Source organism: Ahaetulla prasina, chromosome 3 (genome assembly GCF_028640845.1).
Source record: "Ahaetulla prasina isolate Xishuangbanna chromosome 3, ASM2864084v1, whole genome shotgun sequence".
In the NCBI taxonomy this organism is placed as follows: Eukaryota; Metazoa; Chordata; class Lepidosauria; order Squamata; family Colubridae; genus Ahaetulla; species Ahaetulla prasina.
In genome coordinates this window covers 1,081,761-1,108,540 of record NC_080541.1, presented here as the reverse complement: position 1 = coordinate 1,108,540, position 26,780 = coordinate 1,081,761, and the positions used below count along the sequence as shown (strand labels likewise).

The 26,780-nt window shown below is 50.2% G+C and overlaps 1 protein-coding gene across 4 annotated transcripts in view; it reads left to right on the top strand.

The window, feature by feature from the left end:
- Positions 1–26,780, top strand: part of BOP1 (BOP1 ribosomal biogenesis factor) — a 60,692-nt gene that overhangs the window by 4,967 nt on the left and 28,945 nt on the right. For all 4 annotated transcript variants that reach the window (XM_058179062.1, XM_058179064.1, XM_058179061.1 and 1 more), the window contains exon 3: positions 11,207–11,311. In XM_058179062.1, coding sequence (XP_058035045.1) covers positions 11,207–11,311 — 105 coding nt within the window. The remainder of the gene's footprint in view (positions 1–11,206; positions 11,312–26,780) is intronic.

Genomic DNA, 26,780 nt, shown 5'->3' with positions numbered 1-26,780 from the left:
GACAGAACTTTTATTGGAAAGCAAAAAAGAAAAGGAAGGAAAAGCATCGAGGAGTGTGTTTCTGCTTGGCCTCTGATATTTTTCAGCTTCCCTTTGCCAGTGTTCCCCCCAGCCAGTACTGAAAATTAAAATGTGGAGAGCTTTCGATCATAGAGTTGAAATGTTGTTCAACCGCCTGTCCAGGGCAGAAAACCTCAAATCATTTCAGACATAACTATCTGTCAGCGTTCCAGAAACCCCCCCCACCCCCCTTCAAGTAAAGACTCTGAAGCGAGCATCTTTCAAAGTTCTTTTACTAGAATAGGTAAACTGGCACAACTGGGGAAATCTGAATCTGGGAGATCCGAGTCTTCCCCCCAGTGAAACACACTCCAAAGCCACACACACACACACACCCGACTCCTCTGCCGATCACATGCTCCAGTCACATAATAATAATAATAATAATATTTTAATTTGTATACCGCCCTTCTCCTGAAGGACTCAGGGCGGTGAACAGGCAGATAAAATACAAATACATACAATAATTAAAAACATCCCTTAAAAAACTAATTTAAATGCCCAAATGTTAAAAAACATACTCCCCCATAAAATCACAAAATTTTAAAAACCCATCCAGTAAAGATAAAAATCAGGCTAGTCCAGCCATACGAAATAAATAAGTTTTAAGTTCGCGGTGAAAGGTCCTAAGGTCAGGTAATTGTCGAAGTCCGAGGGGAAGTTCATTCCACAGGGTCGGAGCCCCCACAGAGAAGGCCCTCCCCCTGGGGGCCGCCAGTCGACACTGGTTGGCTGGCGGCACCCTGAGAGTCCCTCTCTGTGGGGCGTGCGGACGCTGGGAGATAGAGGCCGGCAGTAGACGGTCCCGTAGATAGCCCGGTCCTAAGCCATGGAGCGCTTTAAAGGTGGTAACCAATACCTTGAAGCGCACCCGGAAAACAACAGGTAGCCAGTGCAGTCTGCGCAGGATAGGTGTTATGTGGGAGCTCCGAGCCACTCCCTCAATAACCCGCGCAGCCGCATTCTGAACTAGCTGAAGTCTCCGGGTGCTCTTCAAGGGGAGCCCCATGTAGAGAGCATTGCAGTAGTCCAGGCGAGAGGTAACGAAAGCATGAGTGACTGTGCATAAGGCATCCCGGTCCAGGAAGGGATGCAACTGGCGGATCAGGCGAACCTGATAGAATGCTCTCCTGGAGACGGTCGCCAAATGGTCTTCAAAGGACAACCGACCATCCAGGAGCACGCCCAAGTTGCGTACCTTCTCCATCGGGGCCAATGATTCACCCCCGACAGACAGCCGCATCTGCAGCTGACTGTACCGAGGTGCCGGCATCCACAGCCACTCCGTCTTGGAGGGATTAAGTTTGATCCTGTTCCTCCCCATCCAGACCCGTACGGCTTCCAGACACCGGGACAGCACTTCGACAGCTTCACTGGGGTGGCCCGGGGTGGAAAAGTACAGCTGGGTATCATCAGCGTACAGTTGGTATCTCACCCCAAAGCCACGGATGATCTCACCCAGCGGCTTCATATAGATGTTGAACAGTGAGAGAATCGACCCCTGCGGCACCCCACACATGAGGCACCTTGGAGTCGATCTCTGCCCCCCTGTCAACACCGTCTGCGTCCGGTCAGAGAGGTAGGAGGAGAACCACCGATAAACGGTGCCTCCCACTCCCAACCCCTCCAACCGGCGCAGCAGGATACCATGGTCGATGGTATCAGAAGCCGCTGAGAGGTCTAATAGGACCAGGGCAGAGGAGTAACCCCTATCCCTGGCCCTCCAGAGATCATCCACCAGTGCGACCAAAGCTGTCTCCGTACTGTATCCGGGCCGGAAGCCGGACTGGAACGGGTCTAGATAGACAGCTTCATCCAGGTACTGGGGTAGCTGACATGCCACCACACTCTCTACAACCTTCGCCGTGAAGCGAAGATTGGAGACTGGCCGATAGTTCCCTAAAACAGCTGGGTCCAGGGAAGGCTTCTTGAGGAGGGGTCTCACCACCGCCTCTTTCAAGGCCGCAGGAAAGACCCCCTCCCGCAGAGAAGCATTTGTAATCCCCTGGAGCCAGCCTCATGTCACCTCCTGAGTAGCCAGTACTAACCAGGAGGGGCACGGATCCAGTAAACATGTGGTGGCGTTCAGCCTACCCAGCAACCTGTCCATGTCCTCGGGAGTCACAGGATCAAAGTCATCCCAAACCACCTCAACAAGACGGGCCTCAGAACCCTCGCCTGGATCTACCCAATTTTGATCCAATCCGTCCCGAAGCTGAACGATTTTGTCGTATAGATAACCGTTAAACTCCTCGGCACGCCCTTGTAGGGGGTCCTTCCGCCCCTCCTGTTGAAGGAGCGAGTGGGTCACCCGAAACAGGGCGGCCGGGCGGTTATCTGCCGACGCAATGAGGGAGGAAACGTAGGAACGCTTCGCAGCCCTCATTGCCACTAGGTAGGTCCTACTATAGGACCTAACTAGTGTCCAGTCAGCCTCAGAGCGGCTGGATCTCCAGGCACTCTCTAGGCGTCTTCTCCGGCGCTTCATCTCTCTCAGCTCCTCGGAGAACCAAGGAGCTGGTTGAGACCGACGCCGGGTCAGAGGCCGCAAAGGCACGACACGGTCCAAAGCTCCAGCCGTGGCCCGTTCCCAGGCCACAACTAGTTCTTCAGTCGAGTCGTGGGCCAGGTGCTCGGGAAACGGCCCAAGCTCCATCAGGAACCTCTCCGGGTCCATCAGGCGCCTGGGACGGAACCAGCGCATTGGCCCCTTCTACTAACCCCCCCCCCCCACTTTCTCACACAGGAGAAAGTGGCAGCGCGGAAGCCTTCAGCCTAGTATGGCTTCCAAAGCTGACACTATCATTATGAAAACTTAATGCTTTTTCTCTTCTTTTAGGCAAGAATAACAATGTTTGCTGTAAAGAAATGGCACTGGTTTACAAAGAGAAAGCCTTGGAGATGAAAGTAGTTTAACTTTTACCAGAATTGGGTCACTAATAAAGGAAAATTAAGTCCTTGGTATTAATTGGCTCCAGTTTCCAAGATACAGCTTCAGGTCAAAATTGCATCAAAATAATTCAAAATTGCAAAGGGGATTATGCTCAATAGCTTTTCCGCAAAATGTGATACAGCAGTGAGAATGGTGCCACACTAATCATTATAATGTATCTTCTTGATACCAACAACATAACTTCCCATTCATTTATTGGTTTTTCATGTAACATTTTCATGCTTTTTCCATGAAAAACTGACAAGCTCTAACATCAGATTAAACGACAAGGTTCCATCTTTATTTGGTTTATAAGCTGCCCTTTTTGGCTTTTCTCTTGTGAACTGCAGTAGGATCATCCCTGGGGAGATTCCAGCAGTGATCGTCAAGCATGGACAGACTCCATTTCCCTTGGTATCTTTTCTCTCCCCGTGCTCATCACTCACTGCCCCCTAGTTCAAAGAGAAATAGTCTAAATGCAAGTGACATGTTTGCACCAAGTGCTTTATAGGACCTAAGCAAATTTTCCACGTATTTTTCAGCCACCTGCCTTGCTGTTCTCAAAGTGAAGATGTGGTACCATTTTCATTGTTCTACTGTATTCTGTCGAGAAGTTACGGGGCATAATGATCATTAGACACCTCCCTCCCTTGTAGCCAAATGGATTTGCCTGTGGAAAAATCTTTATTGTGAAATATCTTGAAAATTTTAGCCAACCAGCATCTTTATCACCTGTTTTCTAATTCATCTAATCAAAATAGGTAAAATTATCACATTTTATCTCGGAGGTTGATAATTTTCCAAAATTTGTAGGCCAGTGTAGATTGTAGATAAGCTCTCCTTCCCTTGGGGCTTTTCTTTGTTTAATCTGAGGCTTGAAGTAACAGGGCTTGCTTGAGAGCTGCTTCTCTCCGTATGCGATTCTGAGGGGCCTCAATGTTTGCACTCAACATAAGGGACTTGATGGGACAGTTCCTGAGCCAAATGGGAGAGCAGAGAGGCCCATCTGTTCTTTTGAGTTGAACCATTCAACCCCCACGCAGGCACCTGGCAGCAGCTTGTTGCTCCTGTATGAATGGCAGGTGGAGGATCACCAGCACACACCACCCGTAGATACTCAAACAATGCTTTCTTGCTTATTTACCCAAGTGCAGCTACTAGAAGACAGGTTTCCCTCACTTGATGCAGATTCATTCTTGTGCGATTCATCATTTTCATCCAGGAATTTGCTCTCTATAAAAGAACTACTGCTCTGTCCCCTCCCCCTCGCCTCAGTCCGAGCGATGACTTAATTAGCCGGCACTATCAGCTCTGGCAGCAAGCTAGCGAGCGTCTGCCAAGTGTCTCTGTTATCTCCCTTGATGCCGATGAGTCAACAAACAGTACATCCGCTCTAGTCAAGCAGTTGATTTGCCTGCTACGAAGAGGCATAACAGCCCTTGCTGCTTTTATATCCTGTGGGGTGTGGCTCCATGACTCAGCACTTCCTAGGCCTCCCCTACCCCTGCTTCTGTTGTTCCCGCCTCTCCTGCCTAGGAAACCTAGGGTCCAGCCAGGCCTGATTGCCATCAGCTGGGTCTGAAGGTGTGGCCTGGTGGGGGAGAAGAGTCAGGGGATGGAGGCCTCGTTATCTCCTCCACCTGGCCTGCCTCTGGCTCCTGGAGCTGAGCCAGGGAAGCCGGTGCTCCCGAGGTAAGTCCTGATGGCCCTTCCCCCTCACTTTCCAAGTCACTTTCTGGCTGGGGCCCCGGCTTGGGAGGCGGAGACACAACAACTACTTTGCAATTTGTACCAGCAGAGTCAGTTTGTGCCAAGACCTCTTCCTGCACTTACCATTATGTTGTCCTAGCTGTGCATCCTGCCTCTTGCAATAGCTGGTCCTGTTGATTCTGAGTTCAAATGCCCATCGGTCTCTTGTTCCAAAAGGGAAAGGAAAATAAATCTCTAATATTAGAAACAACCTTTTACCTTGGTGCACCAAAGCTAATGAAAGATCCAGTCTTAAGATGAACTTTAGCCAGGGCAATAGCACTAGCACTTAGACTTCATAGCGCTTTACAGCCCTTTCTAAGCGGTTTACAGAGTCGGCATATGCCACTCCCACCCCCACCCCCCACCACAATCTGGCTCCTCATTTTACTGACCTTGGAAGGATGGAAAGCTGAATCAATCCAACTCCTGGCAGTGGGCAGAGCTAGCCTGCAGTGCTGCATTCTGGCCACTGTGCCACCAGGGCTCTAACCACCAGTGTGCAACATAGTGGAGCTCTCAGTGCCCTGGGCACAGTCTGGCTTTTTTCTTTTGCCTTGAGAGCCACTTAATTCAAAACCCAACCGGAGAAAAGTTGGAACAAATGTTTTCTCTGTACATGGAATGATGAGAAGAAAGCGTGATGGAGGAAAATAGTGCTTTTGAAAGAAGGCTCTAAAAATATATGAGAACATTTGTCAGTGTAAACTGATTGCCAGATTTGATACCATTATTTTTATTATTTTTAAATTTTATTTTTATTAAAGTTGTTTGCCAGCTATCTCGCTGCGAGGCGACTCATACCACTGGCAACCCTGACTTCTCCTTCAGGCATGTCTCATTTTATAAAAGTAGTTTTGGGGGCAACGTGGCCATCCAGTAAAACCAGGGAAGCCTGGATCAGGATCTTTCTTGAAGCGTCTGAGGTTAGCATGATGTGAAATGACAGCAGGGTCGTGGGGATCAGGAATAGCAGCCGGATTGTGCGCCTCCAGGTCACCTGAGTATAAATGCTAAACACATTTTTCTTATGGCAATACGTGGTAACCTTTGGCTTTGTTCGCTTTAAACAAGAGACAAATCTTTGGAGAAGCCTATCAAAGGTGATGAGGGAGAATTTTTTGTATTTATAGAACTCTTTGAACAGCAGATACTTGAAAAATATTTCTGAAAATGGCTGTCCTGATTGTAGGATTGAAGGCATTGCAGAGCTTCAGCCGGCCCTAAAGCTTGCTTCAGACCAGTCTGGTTTCCTCCTTTCTCAGCATCGGGATGTGCCCCAGTGAACATCAGTGCTGGGGGAGCTTTCAAAGACACCCCCCCCATTCTCGAGGCTGGTGTTATGATGAAAGACAGGTCCTTGTTTTGAGCGGGATCTGGTGGACTTTGTCAAGTTGAACAGTCAGGCCTCCATCCGTTCAGCAGCTGAGCTGCCATGTGGCTGCCATTGTTCCTCTCTTCCCCCCTCATCACCCCCACCCACCCCCGTCGGGTGCAGCTCTGCTGAATCAGCAGTGCTGCTGCACAGTGACCTGACCACCTCACCTGCGTGTGCCCCCCCCCCCAAGGCCACTGCCATGACTTCTTCCGATGGCTTTCCTGGCTAAGGGATTGCATGCTGCTGCCCTCTGGTGGTTTCCGTGCCCACCTTCCTGCCTGAATTTCTTAAGTGGTTGCTTGGTTGAAGCGATGATCCTGCCTGGGGACTAGGAAGCAGCCGTTAAGCAGAAAATCAACACAGTGAAATTCAGGAGCCCAAAGAATGGCATCCAAAACATCTCCAAGAGAAATAGTATGTGATTCTTGACAAAAACTGCAAAGAAAAGCTTATTTCTTCTTCCTCAAGGTGAATCGGGCCCCCTGGTATGTGAAGGCAGCCTTCTAGACCAGAAGACTAACACCAACAAGTATGGAGAGACAATTGGCCAAGCCTGCAAGGACACTTTGGGGAGACATTAACAGAGAGACGGTTGTTGATCTGTGGAGCAGAGAAGAGCCTGGCACCGCGCATCCTGGTTCTCTTCCAAATAACTTAGGCCAAACATCAAGGAAGCTTTTGGCTTCAAGTGTAGGGCTGGCTGGCACGTGCCTGTCTTCGGAGCACTATGTCCTCCAATGTACTGAGAAAGTGGCTCGAGTCCTGGAAGAGCCAGGAAGACCTAGAGCCCTCTGGAGTGGCCCGAGAAGAGGAAGAGACCGCCGGCCTCTGTTGCAAAGGCTTTGCTTGCTAAAGGGCTTGCTGCGCAGAGACCCCTTTCTGCCTCCTGCTCCAAGCCCACAGATGGGCTTGGAAAGGAGGAAGGGAAACGGAGACAGACAAAACCTCTTTGATGCCAAAAGCCTGGGAAAAAAATTACCTCTGATCCGCTTTTTTCAAAGACTTTTCTAAAGCCTTTGTTTTTGCTGTAATCCCATCTTCTGGTTGGCCCTGTACTTTCTAGGCCCCCTGCCCCACTTTCTCCCCTCGGCCAGGAGGGTGGAAGTCGGAGGGGGCACACGGGACCGTATTATAGGCTGCTTCTAGCAGAAGGTGATCACACACTGTACAGATTTTACTACTCCCAGGAGGAGCATTTTGTATGGCTGCCTTCCTGATTGTTCCACCAAATCCTTTGGCAAAGCCCTCTCCAGGCTGGGTCCCCTCGGAGCGGGGGAGGAGGAGGGCAAATCTCTTTTCCAGCAAAGGATGTGCAGTTTTTCCTGCACCCGCATGCTAGGCCAGAGTGTGGGTGCAGTTTGGGCTGCCAGGCCGTGGGCTGGAGTTTGGCAGATTGGCCACGGCTGAATCCCGTCCTGTCCCAACATCTCAGTGTGGAGTATTTCACACGCTAAGCCCTGGGTGATTCTGGAGGAGGCCTTTCTTGCGTTGGAGGGGGGGGAGCGGGGGGGGGCATCTGCCTAGAGGGCAGGACTCATGGGTAGGCACTGGCCAGAAGGGCTCCACGGAGGGCACCAAGGCAGCAGCTTTCCTGTTTTTCTTGTCTGTAGCAGAGCAAGATGAGGGTTCTTTGCAAAGTCATAACAAATGGCTGTGGATGGACCGGGTGACCTCCAATGAAAGCATCTGCAGCCGCTCAGCGCTCTCTGCCATTTGATCTCCCATTTGTACGGTGGTATTTAACCCCCACTTCCAAATAATCAAGTATCTATCATCTGATCTTGTAGAACTGAATTGCAGAATAAAGCATTGTTGTCAGCGCCTCCTGTCAGTCTGTTTCCTTGCAAAACATGAGAAGGAACCTGGTAGCCCTTTTTCAGGCCAACAAATTTTAGTGCAAGGCCAAAGTTTTGCAAATTTGTAGCTCACTTACACAGGCTGTGGCTAGACGGATGGAGGATTTAAATTCGGAATGCAGGGAAAAGAAATCGGGGTGATTTTGCAGATTGGGAGACAGTTTACCAGTACATTATTCATTAGCCATTGTAATGTGCAAAAAAATGTTTGTGTTTGTTGAAGTCCTGTAAGTTCAGCATTCCCCCACCTCAGTTGAGATGCCTTTCCAGTCATGGAAACTCGTGGGAGGCTGAACTGTTCTGATATTAATTTGCCCTTGTTTAGAGCAACGTGTCCAGCCATGGCAAGATTAAGACCTGCTGACTTCAACTTCCAGAATTCCCCAGCCAGCCTGGGAAGTTGAAGCCTACAGACCTTAAAGTTGCCACAGTTGGATGCTTCTGGTTTAGAGTCTTGATATCAAATGTGCATCCATCCATTCTTGCATTTTCTTCTGATTTCTCTCCCCCCCCCCCACCGCAGTAGACAAGCATTGGCTCCCCTTCTGCATTGTCTCCAGTGAGAAACATTCATGTGTTTGGGTGGCCCAGTTCAACTGTTGTGGGAAAGGTAATGGTCTGGGGGAATGACCTTGAGGGAAGAGGGAAGAGCTGCTGCCTGGGGGAAGATCAGATAAAAAGCAGAGGAGTCCACAGCTGCTTAAGGGACCAAGGAAGAAACTTAAAAAGGATCCCCTCTAATGTATCCGACTCCAACAGCAGGAGATCCACATTTTCAGACTTGCACGATGCTGTTAATGTAGCCTCAGAGTCAAGTAGAATTAGCTCATCTGGTCCTGTTTCCTGTCTGGCTTACCTGGGAGGGCTGACGAGAAGAGAGGAGCTCGCTCGCTCTTTCTTTCTTTCACGATGATGGATTCTTCCAGCAGAGAGAGAGAACCCCTGGGCTGCTTTGGCCAGCAACTGGGAAGGGTTCGGCTGCAGCAGGGAGAGCGCACACGGCTTCAGAGGTTCGCCCGCCTGAGACAAGTGGGTGGCAGCTGCTCTTTGGTGCTAAAGGGACCCCTCCTCAGCCTTTCGTGATTACACGTAGTCCTCAACTTACAACGGTTCATTTAGTGACTGTTCAAAGTTACAACAGCATTGAAAAAAGTGACTGTTCACCATTCCCCATGGTCATGGGATCAAAAATCAGACGCTTGTCAACTGAGTCATATTCATGATGGTTGCAGTGTCCCAGGGTCATGCTTGTGCAGGGGGTTGGACTAGAAGACCTCCAAGGTCCCTTCCAACTGTCGTTTTGTTACGTGATCACCTTTTGAGACTTTTTGACCAGCAAAGTCACTAGGGGAGTCAGATTCACTTAACAACCATGTCACTAACTTAACAACTACAGTGATTCACTTAACAACTGTGGCAAGAAAGTTTGTAAAATGGGGCAGAATTCACGTGCTTAGCAACATAAATGTTGGGCTCAACTGTGGTCGTAAGTCAAGGACTACGTGTACTTGTCTCTGGAGAGAAAAGTAGCAATGAATTGTGGCTAAAATTTTCTGGAGAAAAAGGGAGAACCCTCTTTTTAAAGCACTGTTCCATAATATCATAGATGTCAGATAGTTTGGCTACTGCTTTTACTCAGCCTTCCGAGCTTTCGACTCTTGCTGGAGCCCATCCTCAGGGAACCTCTCTCTGCCGGAATGTATTGGGGGCGTTGTGTGTTTTTGTTCATCTGTATCTCAACCTTTAGTTTTGAATTTTCAAAGACTAAGGAGATGCCAGAATAAACCCTTGGGAAAACGTTTAATAAGAAATCACCCCTAAATACTTTCAGCATCAGAAGGATACAACCCCAAAAGACTGGTTGAACCCAAATGGTGGGGAAGGTTTTGTTCCAGAACTTGATTCACAAAAAAGCTGGGAAGAAGGAGCCAGTCGCCCTATAGCCCTTTTTCCTTACTCCTCACTCTTTGGAATCCTCACCTTTGTTCTGGGCTATTCATGTTTATATTTACAGGCATTGGAGTGAAATGAGATTTCAAGAGAGTAAGCAGACAGACAGTGTGGCGTAGGCATTGAAAGGAATACATCAGTGCCGGCTGTTTGCTTTTGCCTGAAGTGCTCAGGCTTCTTAGAAGCCAAAAAAAAAAGTCTTTAGGGTAAAATTGATTAAGGGCTTACCAATGTCAGGGTCTTAATTAACTTCTTTGGGGAGGAGAGGTTTAAGCAATGGCTCCATTCTGTGAGGGAGAAGGAAAATGGGTCAGGGGGTGGGACACAGGCCATTATGCACTTGCAACTGTGTGGATCTGAGGGGATCCCCCGAAGCCCCCTTGAAATCTTAGCAAAAGTGAAGAATGTGCTCACTTATGTATGGCTATTGGTGGATCTCTGTCATCAGGAAACAAATTAGATAGGGGAAAAAATGAGTAGTTTTTTGACTCCCTCCAGCAAAGGTTATATATCCTCTTAGTTTTTGCTTCACGGAGTGTGGCTGTCCTGACACTAACGCAGACAACGGTGTAATTTCTGTGCCTCCCCAAATTCCACCTTCATGCTTCTTTCACTTGCTTTGGTGGCTGATGGCAGAGGGAACCCTGCAGGCTGACTTTCTCTGTTACGGTAATTGTCTAAGGCCGTGATGGCGAACCTATGGCACACGTGCCACAGGTGGCACACGGAGCCATATCGGTGGGCACGCAGAGCCATATTGGTGGGCACACAAACATTGCCCATGCACTGATTTTTGGGCCTTCTGGGCCCACTGGAAGTCAGGAAATGGGCTGTTTCCGGCCTCTGGAGGGCCTCCAGGGGGCGGGGAGAGTGCGGGGGGGCAGGGTGCATTGAATTATGGATGTTGGCACATGCATGCGTGACACACACACACACACCCGCGCTCCCCCCACTTTTGGCGCGCAACTGCAAAAAGGTTTACCATCACTGGTCTAAGGGATTAGGACGGAGGTTTTGGCACTATTGGTTTGTGCTTTTCCACTGTCTGGCCTTCCACCAGCTGTGGGTGGCTGCAGGTGGAGCGGGCACCAGGGCCTGGGGGAAGGCCAGGAGGTGTGTCGTGATGGGTGCTGAAGCGGCATTGAGGCGTATCATCGTCCCTGAGGGATTCCTCCATTGCGTTGCTTCTGGCTCTTCCCCAGAGCCTGCAGTGGTCTCCAGGCATGTCTGCTGCAGCCCTTGCTGCCTTTGCATAACTGTTCCTGTCATCCTGTTTTGCAGGCTGGAGAAGCAACGGAGTTGTGTCCTAAAATCAGGAATACAGCAAGAGATCAACAAGAACCTCCCTTGCAGAATGAGTATGAGGAAGACAGCTCTGATGAGGAGGTAAGATTGTCTCAGCTTTTTGTTGTGGCTTCTCTGGCTGCGTGGTCCAAAGTGAGTCTAGGCCGCCCTGTCAGCAGTCTGCTGCGGGGTGAGAACAGGGGCTGGTAGCATTGCCCTTCATTGGACCCACTGATGCTGGGCAGCTCGCCCTTTGCTTTCCAGGGATGGTTGGAGGACACGGATTCCCTGGAGCCGTTTCAGGCAGTCGGGCTCGGGCTGATGGAGTCAGAATGGGAGTCTCTCCTTGTTGTCCCTGATCTCCTGGTGGCTTTCAAACTGTCCATTTTGGTGTCCTGGATGAGTTGTGGGGGTTGGGAGTGAAGGGTGCCGTTGTTACAGTGACCCGAGTGAGACCTCTACAGGTAGTCCTTGAGTTACAACAGTTCGTTTAGCGGCCGTTCAAAGTTACATCACCACTGAAAAAAGTGACTGTTTTTCATACTAATGACCGTTGCAGCATCCCCCGTGGTCACATGATCAAAATTCAGACCCTTGGCAACCGACTCGTATTTATGACAATGGCCGTGCCCCGGGGTCACGTAATCCCCTTGAATGACCTTCTGACAAGCAAAGTCAGTAGGGAAGCTGGATTCACTTAGCAACCAGGTTACTAACTTAACTGCAGTGATTCACTTAACGACTATGGCAGGGACCCACTTAGATTGGCCATGAGATCATCATTGGAAGGCCTGAAGACCAAGGAGAACAATCCATGTCTACAGTTGCTGAGAGTTAGCACTGCCTCGATGGCACAAATCTCGCCCTTTTGACCCAGCAGAAATCAAGATGTGGAAGCGATTAGTCTGGAATAGAGGTTGAGAGCATCACGAAATATATGGGCCTACCAAATGTGCGCGTGTGTAAATGTCTTGAGCATAACCCAAGTTTACAGCGTTTTCATGTTGGAATCCAAGGTGTCTCCTTCGCAGTCGGTCCTCTTTCAGGGCCCCAGCGGTGGGGAAGAAGGAGACGGTTCAAAACCGGTTGACATTCGAGCGCCTTCCGGTGGGTTTGTTCCTGTTCGCCGGCCTGCCCGCTTTTCTGGAATTGCGTTTATCGGTCTCCCAGCAGAGCCTGACGCTGCTTCTGCTCCCTGTGTCCAGGATGTGTTCTTAGCACTCTGCTTCTAGCTGCATTGTGTCCCTGGTGTCCGAGGTCATTGCTATGCTTACCTATAAAATTGCTTGTAAAGCTGCAGCCCTGGCAGCGCCTGCGTCCCAAGGGAATGAACAGCAGTCTTGGAGGGGCGGCCGGCCACATTCCTGATTGGCTCTCAAGTTGCAAGAGACCCTCCGGGGGATGTGCTGTCATCGCTGGAAGGGGCAGGACAGAGCCCTTTAATTGATTGAGGGGGGTGATTAGAAATGGGGCAGGAAGAAAAGAGTGGGGCCTAGCGGAGAAGCCCAGAGCACTTTGCAGTTTAGTGAGAAATGGTTCTGTGAATTAAAGAGAAAAAGAAGTTGCTACCTTTGCCCTCTCTCTCTCTCTCTTCCTTCTGCTTTGCCCCCTCTGGCCCCTGGGGGATTCTGCTCCACCTACCCCCATCACCTGTGCCCGTGCAGCTGTCTTGACCAGTTTCCAGATGCAGTGGCAGACAGTGGTGCTTTGCAATGAAGTCATGGGTTTAGAAAGAGAAGCCCTTCCAGCTTTGCAGCTCTCCCTCCCTCCCAAGGCGAGCCTGTCCAGCTGGATGATGGTTTGCCCAGCTGGGCTGACAAGTGTTATCAGCCCAGGGAGCAGCAAGGGGGCTTGGCAAGGGTCTCTGTTGCTGGATGCTGCTCTGGGAATTGGAGGGGGAGCAGCAGCTCCTTCCCCTGCTGTCTGTGAGACAGGGCAGGACCCCTAGTGCAAGGCAGCTGCCCCCTATGGGCTTTCAGGCTGTATTCACATAGGTATGAGATGGGAACATAATGAAAAAGTGTGCTTAGGCCTCAAGGTTCAAAAAGACAGAGTTCTGTGGACAGCCCAGTGTGGAGAGGAAGGGGCTCCAGTGTGGTTACAGAGTCTTCCTTTCCTCCAAGAAGCCAACCGTATTGCTGTTCCATGTACGATCCTTTGCTCACCTGGCCTCTCTGGAAATACCTTAAAAATGGGAGGCAAGTAGAGAGAGGTGAAGAAGGGGTCTGCGTTGCATCACACGGGACTTTCTGATCCTGACTCTGGTGTGAGGTAGCCCCACTTCCTGGGGCCCTTGCTCAGTTCCTCCCACTTCCGCCCGCCCAGCTCCCTCCCCTCCTCTCCCCTCCCACCTGGAAGCACTTGACAACACTCAGCATTGCAGACTAAACTTCCTGCCCCTGAGCTCTGCTCTGTTGGCAGCCCTGGCGCTCTGCCTGGCAGCTGCCCAAGTTGGCTCCTGCTGCGTGGTCTGGGAAGAGACCCAGCAAGATGAATGGGCTTCCTGGCGTGGCTTGGCCAGGTTCTTTACAGCCTCTTGGCCCTTCTCCTTGTGCCCCTGTCCCAGCTGGGGAAAGCTGGGCAGGTACGTCAGGTGGAGCATGTCAGGTGGAGCATAGGCGGAGGGCTGCGGCTTTTTCTTCTCCTTCCCTGAATGGGTCAAGCAAGGCCCCCCCCCTTCAGTTGCTGGAGATGAATGGCCAGGAGCTGGAGAGGCTGTCAAGGCCACGCGGGGAGGAAGCAGTTTGGGGCGCTTGTTTGCTTCTGCTTCCTCCCACAATGACTATTCCATATGTCAGCGGATAAGAAAACCCCTTTGCCCCCCTCCCATTGAGGGCTCTTTTGTGAGCCACCGCGGCTGTTCCAAGCCCCCTCCCTGCCCTTGCCTGGGATGCAGCTGGGAGGGAGGGAGGGAAGGAAGGAGGGGGGAGCTCTCCTTCCAGTAGCAGGGGCTGGGAGGGGTTGCCTGGCCAGGGTCCCCCAATGCATCACCCAGCCTGTGGGGCTCCAGCACTCTGCTCTGCTCTGCTCTGCCGGATCTTTTCAGCTTCGTTCTTTTTTTCCTAAGAGATTCTAGTTTGGTGTGCAGAATTTTTGTCAATTAAAAATAAATTACAACTAAAACATTTAGGAGTGTTTTAACTAGCCAACTGAACAAATAAGCTAGACTCCAGTAGGTGCTCTGCAGGTTCCTTTTCCTTTTTTCCGTGCGCCCACATGCTAACAAACCTTGTGGTTTTTATTGGTCTCGAGGTTGTAGAGTTTTAGGGGTTAACCTTAGCTGCTAGCCTGTTGGAGGCTCCACACACCTGGGCCTAGGCAGATCAAGGGGACCAGAGGCTGCTTCTGGGCTTGAAGAGTTCCAGTAAGGGTGAAACTGGTGGTGTGGTGCCCCCTACAGGTCAGTAGTTAATACAACGTCTGGAATCCATTTGAATTGTACCTAAAAACACCTGGGTCAGTTTTGTTTTGGATTTCAGAAAAAGTGCCCCCCTGGGAGCCTGCCCTTCTTCCCTCGGGGGATTTTGGCAAAGGGCCTGCCTGGAAGGTCTTTGGGCAGAGGAACTACACATGCTCCCTTGCACATGCGCCCAGCAAGTAGTGGATGAGCCCCATTGAGGGAGGGGAAGGTCTGGCTAAAAGCAGAGGAAAGGAGCCAGCTTCCCAATCAGGGAAATAGCCACCCCTCCCTCCCTCCCTCCCCAGGCTCGAGGCCGCAAATCACTCGAGGAAAGGGGGGGCACCTCAGGAATAGAGTTGGCAGGGAGCTCCAGGCTGCCCTGAGCTGGTTCCCCCTTCTTTGGTCCAAGGTAGGAGAGCAGGCTTGGGCTGGGGCAGTTGGGCAGTGGTGGTGGAGCTGCCTTTTTAAAATTTATTTTGTTTTTGTTCTTCCTCCTGCCTCAATTGTTCTGAGCATCAGCAGGAAAGTGCTCCTTTCTCTATTGCTGGCTGCTGAGTTCCAGAGGGATGGGGAGGAGTTGAAGATTGCAGGTCACCCTGTTGGCTGTAGGCTTCCATAGTCTTTGGAATGGAAAATCCAGCAGGGCTGGACAGGCGGGGGGCCAAACAGCCACATCACCATTTTTTAAAAGGGACCCCAAAAAACCGGTCAGCTCAATCCCTGTTTTAGGCCAAGGAAAAACACAACCAGTCCACTGGAGGAACAGCAGCAGGAGTTTCACAAAGGTGAATCCTACCTTACCTACCAGCCAGAGTATTTTGGGAAGGTCAGCAGGTACCGCTCAGGATTTTCCAGTTCCTTACCAGGGGTTGTCCTTCCTTGGATTGTTCCCTGGTTAAAAACCAGAATAAATAGGTGGTTTTCTCCAGGGCAGTTCTTTTGCCTAATGAAGCACATCTCCAGAAGCCCCTGTTTTGCTCTCCCGCTGTCGGAACCGCTGCAGTTAAGATTTCGAGCTGCTGTTCCGGCAAATGGCAAAGAAATGGCTCTGAAATATTTGATATATTCTTTGTTAGATTTGTATGCCGCCTTCCTTCCAGGAGCTCAAGGCAGTTGTTCCCTTCGCCCATTTTTCCCAACAGCAACCCTGTGGGGTTAGGGTTAGGATCAAGAACTGAAGGGCAATAGGAAAGTTTTGCTCAGAATCTCCAGTCCTGGCAGTTCAGTTGAACAGGGAATAATTCAACCTTGTGTGTATCAGTGCAGGATTTATAGGCTCTCCCAAAGAGTGAAGCCTTTCAGCATCTCACTGGTTGTGAGGGGAGACGCATCCTGACATTTAAGATTTGGGCTGCATTCTGCAGGCTACCCCCAACTCCCCACCCCCACCCCCAGTTCAGGAGCACTTGCAGCATCCAAGCTGCATCAGAACGTAGAATCCTAGACTGGAAGGAACCTCGGAGGTCTTCTAGTCCAACCTCCTGCCTGTAAGGCAGGAGACCTTATACCATCCTGGACAAATGGTTGTGTAGTCTAGTCTCTGGAAAGTCTTCAGTGATGGAGCCAGCCATTCCACTGAGTGTTTTCACGTCACTGTCAGGAAATTTCTCCTTAGTTCTTGGCTGGATCTTTGATCATCTTCTACCCATTACTTCTTGTCCTATTCACGGGAGCCTTGGAGAATCAGTCAAGCCCCTCTTCTCTGGGACAGCCCCAACAAGCACTGGAAGACAGCTATCATGTCGCCCGTAACCCTTCTTTTCACTAGGCCAGGCATACCTGGTTCATCATAGAGCTTAGCCTCCAGACCCCTTGTTATCTTGTTGCCAGCCTTTGTCGTCTTCTGTGTATTGGACCGGGCCTGAAGGGGGACTTTGACTGCTGCTGCCCTCCGAGAGAGGGGACGGGACACGTGGACATTCAGGGTGCTCTGGCTGAGCCAGCTGGCAGCACTTTTTACTGGGGAAACTTAGCCTTTGGCTCCTGCTGGAGGAGGGAGAGCCTGCTGGTAGGTAGGTATGTTATCCACCACAGCCAGGTAGTCCTGGCTGAGAACAGTTCGGGGCTCTCCTGGCAGACAGCTGCCCTTTCCATTTGAAATGGGTGCAGTGGGGGCCCTGGGCAGTGTGAGAGATGCCCTCAAGAAAGAGGGAAGGGGTCACTTGGTCTGCTCCCCCCCCCCAAATCCCAAGATGGAATCTTGAAATCCTTGCATAGAAGCATATTGATGTGGAAGGAAAAGGAGGGGGCTGGCAGGGAGAATTTCTTTATCCTGGAAAAAATGACATCAGTGAATAGCTAAAAACGATCATCTTTCTCTGACCCAGAAAGGGAAAGAAACCCACAGCAGCTTTGAGGTGAAGAGTGGAAAATTTTTTCCCATTTATTTTCCCCCTCTGTGTGTTGGATCTGTCTCAGCTTACAGGCTGCCCTTTTGGAAAGACCGTCTGCCTCCGTTTCAGAGGGGTCTGCAGGGACCCTGGCCTCACTGCTGCCGGAACCGGAGGGGAGGGGAGGGGAGGGAGGAAGGAAGGAAGGAAGGAAGGAAGGAAGGAAGGAAGGAAGGAAATGTAATCTAGCCAACTGCGTCTGGCATGCTCTGCATTCTCTCTCTGGCGATGGTGTCCAGATTTTACTTACCATTTTGGGCTTGCCCTATTTGAACTCCGTGACCCCCCCTGTGTCCTGGGTCTGTGTGGCATAAGTCTCAAAGCCAAGATTTCTTTTAACTCTGCAACCACTGAGTAAGCCCTGGAGGCACGTGGCAGCTAACCCGGACACATCGCATGTTAAGGACAGAAGTGAGGTCATTGTCTGGCTGACAGCAGAAATATTTTTCTTCCTGGTGTCCCCAGTAGCTTAGTATAAATTGACAGGGCCTTTCCCCAATATCTCTGTTCCACTGAAGTCAAGTGGGGAGGTTTTCCTTTCTCAGTTAGCCAGACACCCAAGGGACAGTTAGGGCCAAGCTGCTCTTGAATCTTGAAAATAGTTGTGAGCGTTTGTGGTTCTAAAACCTCTTCTGGGGAGATGGTTAAACCGTCCAGATAAAGGCCATGGATGAAGCTGCTGTTCAAGTCCTTTCAGTAGCTGGTTTTTCTGCCGTTTTTCTTCAGTTCTGGCCATTCAAGTATTTTGCAAATTGGTGAATAGTTTTGCTTTAACAGTGGGAAATTATTTTTCCAAAATAGGCCAGAAGATCAAGCTATATGTGCTTATTTGCTATTTTGAGGAAAGGTGCCATTTCTGTACCTGATAAGGCCCAGTTGATTCACTAAAAATTGGATTAGGTCTGGCTCAAATATCAGGCTAATTTCTCATTTCTTGCTCGGCAAAATATCAAAACCCTGCAAGCATTTTGTAGACCGTGGGAGTTAATAAAGACATTGCCTCAATATAGATTGTAGATTTCTTTTCATGAACAATATGGTGCATTTAGCCTGTTATGTGACTTGAGAGCCCTTTTATGAAATGAAGCTCTCTCCTGTCTCTTAGCAATTCCTTTGTTCCTGGTGGAATTGAAGAGGGTTGGTTGAAACCCCAAATAATTTTATCCTGAAAATCCAGAAACATCCTGGTTTTTTTTTACCCTATTTTTTTTATATAAATGACTGTATGGACCCAGTGGAAAAGAATCTATAAAACGGGTTTCCAACCGTGGCAACTTTTAAGTCTTGTGGGCTTGAACTGCCAGAGTCTGTTCTTTATTGATCTTTTATGAGGGTTTTCTTTATGCTTTTAGTCTTTGAGCTGTCTATATACTGCCCACTCTGAGAGTAAGATGGGCAGTTTCTAAATTAGATAGACAGACGGATGTGTCCGATTTTGCTTCTTTATTTGCCAAGTGTCAGGCTTCCTGGAAATAGCATTTGGTCTGGAAGGCTGCTTGGTCTAGGGCAGAGGTCCCCAACCCCCGGGCTGCAGCCCATAACTGGGCAGTGAGCCGTTCAGAACCAGGCCACAGAAGTGGCAGGCCAGCACGGGCACATGCACACACATCCCCACTTGCATGAGCAGTAAATCATCCTTCTCCCCCAATCCCCAGTCTGCAAACCTGGAAAGGTTGGGAAATCTGGTCTAGGGCACTAGTCCTCAAAATAGGCTCACTTGGGGGCAGAGATTAGTTTGAAAAGGGAGGAAAGGTAACCAGCATGTGTTGATGAAGTGAATGGGGCCCTCTCTGGGGTGAGACTGCAAAGAGGCCATCAACTTGGTCTGTGGCCTGAACATCCTGGGCAACGTTTGTACATTAGAAAAGGAGAAACCTTTAAAAAATGATACTTTATGGGGGGGGGGAGGCTGAGCGGAAGAGAGTTTTTCTAAGACAATCTAAGACTCGGTCGCGGTCTGCTGTGCCCGGGGAGGAAAGGGAACTCACAGCTGGGGGAGAATTGTTTTCACGCCAATTGAAATACATATGAAATGTCTGGTAGGAGCTTTGCTGGAAATCCTCAAGTTTTATGAAAACATTACAAGGCGAGGAAAATGCAGGTGGCGCAGATCTCAGAACTGAGGGCAAAAAGATGCCTGTTCCCTTTCTGCATTGGTAGGAGAGCAGCTCTCCCGCAGGGTCAGTGGAAGGGCCCCGGGCCCCGGTTGAGCATTGCTGGCCTTTGGCACCGGGGAGCCGTGCTGCTAAATCCTGAGGATGTTATCCACAGTTGGAACGTCAACATTCAACTCCGCAATTCTTGAATTAAGGGTTCCTTGCCATCTGCATCACTGAGTAGCCTTTTTTGGTCGAGGGAACGCCACGAAAGTGGCCTGGAGCCGCTCCTCTGCCAGCCAGTGAGGCACCATGATGCTTCCATGCATCGCTCCCTTTGGTCATTTGCTGTGGTGGATGGTGATTTGATCCCTTCAGTCGAGCCCGACTCTTGGCGATTCTCTGGGTCAGGTGGTCTCTCTCCGTCTTCCGATCTTGCACTGCTTCTTGGAGATGTTGTATGTTCCAGCTGGTCTCTGCTTTGATGGTGTCCGGCCACCATCGTCTTTGGCAGTCTGGTTCCCTTTTACCCCAAACTCACTTTCTCCTGTGAATTCCTCCATAGGACATGGCCAAAATGAGTGAGGCCCAGTTTCAGGGTTTTGCTTTCCCGTGACATGTCTGATGTGTTACGTACTCTAACTAGCACTTGCTTTGCCTTCCAAGGAATATGCAGGAACCCTCTGTAGCAGCTTTGGTAGAGCCAGCCGCCAGCCTGATGAACGCTGAAGGTCTGCCATAACCCACCCACCCACGGTGTGACTCTGCTTCTGAGCAACCTTTCTGGCAAGGGGGCTTCTGGCCATGTTCCTTATTTTGAGGCAAGAGATCTCGTTCAGGGTTCACCCCACTCTAAGCACCCCTGCTGTGCCAGGGAGACACCTGCGATCTCCCTTCCCTTTTGCTCTCCGGAGGGCCCTGAGGCTTTGCCCTGAACCCCTTCCTCTCAACTTCCTGAAGCAAGGAAATTTTTTTTTTTTTTTTTTTTTTTGTTTACATTTATACCCCGCCCTTCTCCGAAGACTCAGGGCGGCTTACAATGTATAGGGCAATAGTCTCATTCTATTTGTATATATTTACAAAGTCAACTTATTGCCCCCCCAACAATCTGGGTCCTCATTTTACCTACCTTATAAAGGATGGAAGGCTGAGTCAACCTTGGGCCGGGCTCGAACCTGCAGTAATTGCAGGCTTTGTGTTCTTAATAACAGGCCTTACCAGGCAGAGCTAAACCGGCCCCATAATTCTGTGATTATGATGACAATCAGCTGTCAGACAATCAGATGACAATTGTCAGTTTGCAGACAATTGAAAACTGGGTCAGTTTTGCAGGTGAAACCAGCCTGTCTTCTATAGTTATTTGGTTTTATATTTATAATTTAATAAAGGTATTTTTGAGTCAGGCATTAGGGACTCCCTGTTACTTCTTAATATCCAGAGAGAGCAAGCGGAATGGGGGAGTCCATTACAGGGAGTAGTTTATAGACACCGCTCTGTGGGAGATCCCCTTGCGATGTGCATTCCCAGGAAGAGGCACTTCCAGTTCTGAAAGCTACTGGAAGAGAGAGCAGTGTCCAGGTGTTACCAGGAGAGAGAAAGAATCTAAGAGACAAAAAATCCAGCTTCAGCGTGAATCTCATTGTGTGTGTTTGTGTGAAAAAAATTGGAGAATTGATTTGAAAAGAAGGAAAATCAGGCCAACTTGTTAAACGCTCTGTGTCTAAAGAAGAAGAAATCAGATCATGGACTTGGAAGGGGCAACTTCCACCCACCCACCCACCCCCTCGGAAGGCAGGCTTCTTCCCATCAGTGTCTGGTCAAGGACTCTGTGTGAAAGGCAGGTGTGCTCAGCTTGTGCTTCACTGCTCCGTGTTGCTCGAGCAAACAAGCCAAGCAACCTGCAGTGGTTTGTCCTGCTCGCCCGTGAAGGGTCGCAAACGGCGCCCTTCTTAAATTCAACCTTCCCAAAATGTTTCCTTTGAGGCGTTTATCCAGTTGGGGTGTTGACTCATCAAGAATCCACCGCTTCTGGGAGGTTTCCTGCTTTTGGAGTGCAGTTTGCAAAGTGCACTGCTGTCCCTCTGCTATGAATCTGCCCATCTCTGTGGCCGGTCCTGGTGCTCTAACAAGAGGCAGGTGATCGTAGAAATTCCGGAAAATGGAAATTATCTGATATTTGAAGGAGCTTCTTTCTGACAGTAGTCACTAATTTGGGAATCTCTTGATGTAGCATCTGAAGAGGCATGGTACCCGGCTCTTTACACATTATAATCCTGTAAATTGTATTCTGTAATTCTAGGGGTTAAAAAAATATTTAAGGGAATGTCTCTAAGGGTCATGATTTCCTGTTACCTGTTTAAAACCACAGAGACTTCTTCCAAAATGAACAAGTGAGGTTTTTTGCTGCCTTTGCACATCTGTGGGTTCCGCGTTTTTGGGCTGTGTGCCTCTTTTCCTGTCTCCTCTGGCTGCAAAGCCGATGTAACTTGTTAGGCAGAAGGTAGGGAAATCTCTCCTAGTTCGCACCGGTGCCTTTTCTTAGAGTGGAAGGAACATCTGGCAGCAGCAGGTGGGGTCTTCCGCCCTAGTAAGGGTTGGAATTGGTTCCCCAAAGCGAGGACGGAAGGATAGTGACGCTGTGCAAACACCTTTTCCTCTGCCTGCCGTTCTGCTTTGATGGGGATTTCCATGATGGCTGAAGTTCTGCCGTTCAGTCTTGGCAGGAGCTCCTTCTCTCTCTCTCTCTCTCTCTCTCTCTCTCTCTCTCTCTCTCTCTCTCTCTCTCTCATACACACACACACATACACACACACCTTCCCCCCCCCCCCCACAATGGGTTTGCTCAGCCTCCTGCAGGAAATCTGTCTTTAATGGTCTTGAGGAGGAGGAGGAGAGGCAGTATTTGCCTAAGCAAGAGGAATATTGACAGGGCAGGCTTGGCAGCTCCCTGGCTTCCCTTGCGGTGCTTCTGGAGAGGGTTGGACTGGTGAGCCACGGAGCAAATCACTTTTTGTTCTTTGCAATCCATTATTCCGCTGTCTGTTCAAAAGCAGCAGAACATACAGCAAAAGGAGGCTGCTGGCAGGGAGACCATGAAGGAAAATCGGCCTCCTGCACAAACAGACCTAATTGCTCAAGAATAGCCCAAGGAGCCATTGAGCACAGGAGCCAGAGGAGAAGGAAGGGGAAACGCTGGCAGTGAGGTAGAACCCAGAACGGGGAGAGCTTAATTCAACTCTGCTTAGCCGTGGTGGGTTCATGGACAGTCATGAATAATTAGGAAATTATTATTTGCTAATAATTATCCCTTGACCTTGTCTTGGGGCCCCAAAAGTCCTTCTCAAACTGAATGGACTGTAAAGGAACACAGTGAAATTGTACTCCTGCTTGAGAGAAGTTGCGAGGTGTAAATCTCTGACCTCCTTGGTTGATCTACAGCTGCCTCATTTCCATTGGCATAACACCCCCAACCACGATGGTGGTTGCTCCTTACCCCATTCCTACTCAGACCCGGCTCTTTGCATTCTGGGAGGGTGACGGGGATTGATGGGGAAGCCCACCTGCCAGCTGCCCTTGAGGCAGGAGTGCTGGGCTCCCTCACGTCTCGTCTCTCGAGTGACCCTTAACTGAGTAGAATCTGGTAAATCTGAATTGAATTCAACTTGGAAACCATTTTTTTATTATTATATGAGCTTGTTCCACACTGAAATGTGGGTTTCTCTTAACTTAACCTAAAGCCTCTTGTATCCAGGTAGAAATAACCATAATTCTATTTGTACTGTGCTGACTGCCTGTTAATAGTCACATTACTTGGATTTTAGCAATGACTTGTAGTTTTTAAAAAGATGTAGTGGGATGCTTGTCAACTCCCTGCTTATCTGCATAGCGCTTTATTTTTCCCTTTTCTTAGTTTAATAACATGTCAGGTCTGGCTCCCATAGCAAGAAAGGCAAGGTGGCTCCTTTATAGGGAAGGTAAAAGAGGGAGTCGGAGCAGTTCCTGCCACTCCTCCAAGCTGCCCTGGAGTAGAGAGCATCTCTAGGAGGAACAGTTTGTCTAGCCAGAGCTCAAGAGTGGAGGGTCTTCTCTGCTTCCAAAAACTGACCCTCTGTTGGAGCTCTCTCCAGTCCTCAGCAAGGTAGCAGCCAGTCAAAGTGCTACCATCCCTGCAGCCCAGTAATTAAACGGCTGGGCTGGGCCGGGCTGGGCCAGGCCGGAGGATGCAGCCCCCCCCCCGCGCCAACAGAGTGTCCTGTCTGTCCAGTGCCATGCAAAGGGTAGCCCATTAGCTGTGGGCCCAGAGTGGAGGGCTTCCTCCTTCTATTGGAGAACACTGGCAAGTCCCAGAACTGGAGAAAATGACCAATTCTGTGCCCGGCTCCAGTGGGAGCGGCCGTCAGAATAGAAAAGTCCAGCTGTCATCAAAGCTTGCAGCCGGCCATGCCAACATTGGCCGTAAATTGCGACAGGGGCAGCCGAAATCAGAAGGCCAGGAATTTTGGAGGCAGAAAGGGGAAGAACTTAAGTCAGCCTGGAGAGGAAGGGAATGTGCAAGGCTTGGCATGAAGGGAGGCTGGGTGCTCAGGCCGGGTAAGGAGGGATTACCCTGAGGCAAAGCAGGGTCTGGATGAGGCTGAAGACGTCCACAGAGAGACCACCTCTTCTGGGCGGCCTGGGTGCTGCCAGACGACTTCACAGAGCTACCAAATCCTCTTTCCCCAGCTGACCACATGCATTTCATTCCTTTCTGCTCATTTTCCTATGAAAACGGCCCCCGCCCCAAATTCTGCCCTGTCAATTAAAAAAAAAAAAAAAAAGACAGGCTTTCAATTTGCCAGCCTGATTTGCCCCTGAATGCATCCGGCTGCACCAGGAGCCACCCATGAAAGCATCTGCAGTGATCACATGAGCTTGATGTGTTGGCTTTTTGCACAGCATGAGTGAGATGTGTTTATTGTTCTGTTTTCCTTAATTAAATACATCCGTGCTCTTTGAAAGGAAAAAAATCCAAGGCTCCTGTAAAAAACGAATACTTTTGTATGGTGTAAACTTTCATGGTCTGCAGCCCCTTCTTCCGATGCATAGAATTTTATCCTGAAAGAGGAGTAGAAACCCCACAGCTGGGAGGGGGGTGGGGGGAGGTCGAGGGGAGATTATCACCGTCTGCACCTCCTCCCTGCATTTCCTTCTGGCTTCTCCGCTTTCTGTGGCCCCCTTGGAAAACTTTGGATGTGTGTGATAGACACGTGTGTCTGGTGCTCTGGGCAATACACCCTGCCTCAAAGTTAGGTTCTCCGCAGACTTTTCTGTACCGAATGCGCTTACAACACTCCTTGCTGACCTCGCTGCTTTGATTTGCATTGTTGGGAATGTTCCTGACTGGTTTTCTTCTGGGCCTGCTAAACTCTTTTGGATTTGGATGAAGGATTTGGAAGAAAGGGCACAGCCAGTCAGGGAACAACATCTGCATGAGTAGAAGACAGGGGTCAGCACTGTTCTCGGATTCCAGGCTCCCAAAATGCCTTGGACTCACACTCCCATCATCCCCAGCCACTGAAGATGGTTGTTTGCCAACGTCAGGAATCCTGATGGAGTCCCGGCTGGTGTGGCTGACCTCCATTTGAGAGGCTGCTCTCCTGTGCCTCCTGGCTGGAGAAGGGCTGAAGCTGCTGTCCCGGCTCTTTTTCAGGTGTGGGGGGGAGGGAGGGGCTCCAGGGCTCCCAGTGCCAGGAGGCCTCTGTGTCTGCAAGGGGGGGGCCACTTTCTGCACCCTCTTCTGCAGGCTCCCCTTTCCTGCCCCGCTCCCTGCGTGCGACTGGAGCTGACGGGCGCTTTTGCTGGAGATAAAAAATAGCGGAGGAGTAACGGGGAGGCAGAAGGCACAGGAAGGCAGTTGGGTCGTTAGAGACAGAAGAGCAGAATTAACGTGCGGAGGGGGATTTGGAGGGAACACTGCCTGCATTGTAATCGGAGAGGGGCGAGGGGAAAAGAGAGAGACCGAGCGAGCGAGACTGACCCCCAATCCCCGGAGGGACCCCGAGAGTAGCAATGAGGAGAGAGTGAAGGATTCCAGAGGTGGAATGGCTTCCTCTTTCACCAGACAGACGCAAGGGAGGCGGGCAGCGCGCCAGCCCCGGTACCTGCACTTCCAATCTGGGCCATTGACAGCTGGAGCTACTTTGTTGGGGAGGGGGAGCAGGAAGGGGGGGGCAGGCGGCTATGCAGCAACATACAACATTGTAAGGCAGCCATTCTTGCCGCTGCCACAGACAAGTGTTCCGGCGTCAGTCCTGGAAGACTTCGGGGCTCCCGTCTCCCTCTGGCCTCTCCTAGCCAGAGATCTTTGTTCAGGCAGCTGCGGACGTTATACGGGCAGCCAGTCTCCCTGGGGAAGGAGCACCCCCCCACCCGGCAATTCAGTCGAGGAAGGAAAGGTTGCCAAGGCTGGCCCGACAGCAGGGCAGGCGCAGGGCCACACGTGTTTCTTAGCAGCCTCCCAGGTGCAAAATGGGGGTGCCAGTAGCTCATTCGCTTCCTTCCCCTTGCTTTGGGGTCAGCTGGCTGGGTGAGAATGGGTGGCTCAGGTCCTTTGTCTCATTTAGCTGCTCTTTCCCCAGCCATCAAGTCACATTGGCCTCCCGAGGAATGGGGTCTCTGAGCACTTCTGTGTAACTGTAACATCAAGGTATCAGTTAAGGATTCCATGGGTGGGGGTTGGACTAGAAGACCTCCAACTCTATTAGTCTGCTATTCCTCTCTGACTAGTTGACTCCTTGAGTTGAAGTGTTTGTTTTCATCAGTGAATTCAACTACCTGCACAATGCAGAAATCCAAACTAAAATATCCTTAGCCTCCATTTGTACAAATCTAATGAAGGTGAACTCTCTTCCCCCCACCCCAACCTCCCTGGATCTTCAGTTCACTTCTTTCACCGTTACGACTTTTTCCCTAGCATTGGATCGGAACCTTCTCTTCTGGACTCTGCAACTACAGAGTAGCACCTGGCCTTTCCATGCAACATCCTTTCAGGTTTTGGAGGAACGCTGTTGTGTCGCTCTCCTATTCTCTCTGGGAGTTTGGACTTCCAGCCCCACTCGTGCAGGGTTTGTCAGTCCCTCTTTAATCAAGCAGTATATCTGAGGAAGGAAGCATTTCCTCTGATTTAAAGGTGCATCTCTGCCAGGGGCGGCCTGCATCTTGCCTTGGCACCAAGGGCCTGGCATGAAGAAGAGGCAGTTAAAACACAAAGAAGGAAGTTCTGTGTCAGACTCTGCCGTCTCTCCCACCACTATTCACTGAGGTGTTGCTGTATTGTGACTTTGTGGTTCTAGTGCCCTTCCTGCTTTCCCTTGTTTGGCCCTGGAAGTGGATAGGCCATTGATCCCCAACATCTCCCAGCCCACACACCTGTGGTCCCTGGAAGACGGAGCAATGCTGATCAGGATTGAACTGATCAACTCGGAGCTCTTTTCCTTCCTGTATTTCCAACTCTTTCCCAGTATGCCCTAAAGTGACCCAATATTTAAAAGATGAAGAAAAGGCTCACCTCAGCCATTCTTCCCTCTTGCTTGTGTGAATTTACAAAAACAGACTTCTGTTGTGTGTGTAAATATTGTTCTCGCCAAAGGAATTTGTGTCGCTCTGACCTGAGCCCTGGATTCAAGAGAGAGGGGGCAGCAGGGGCG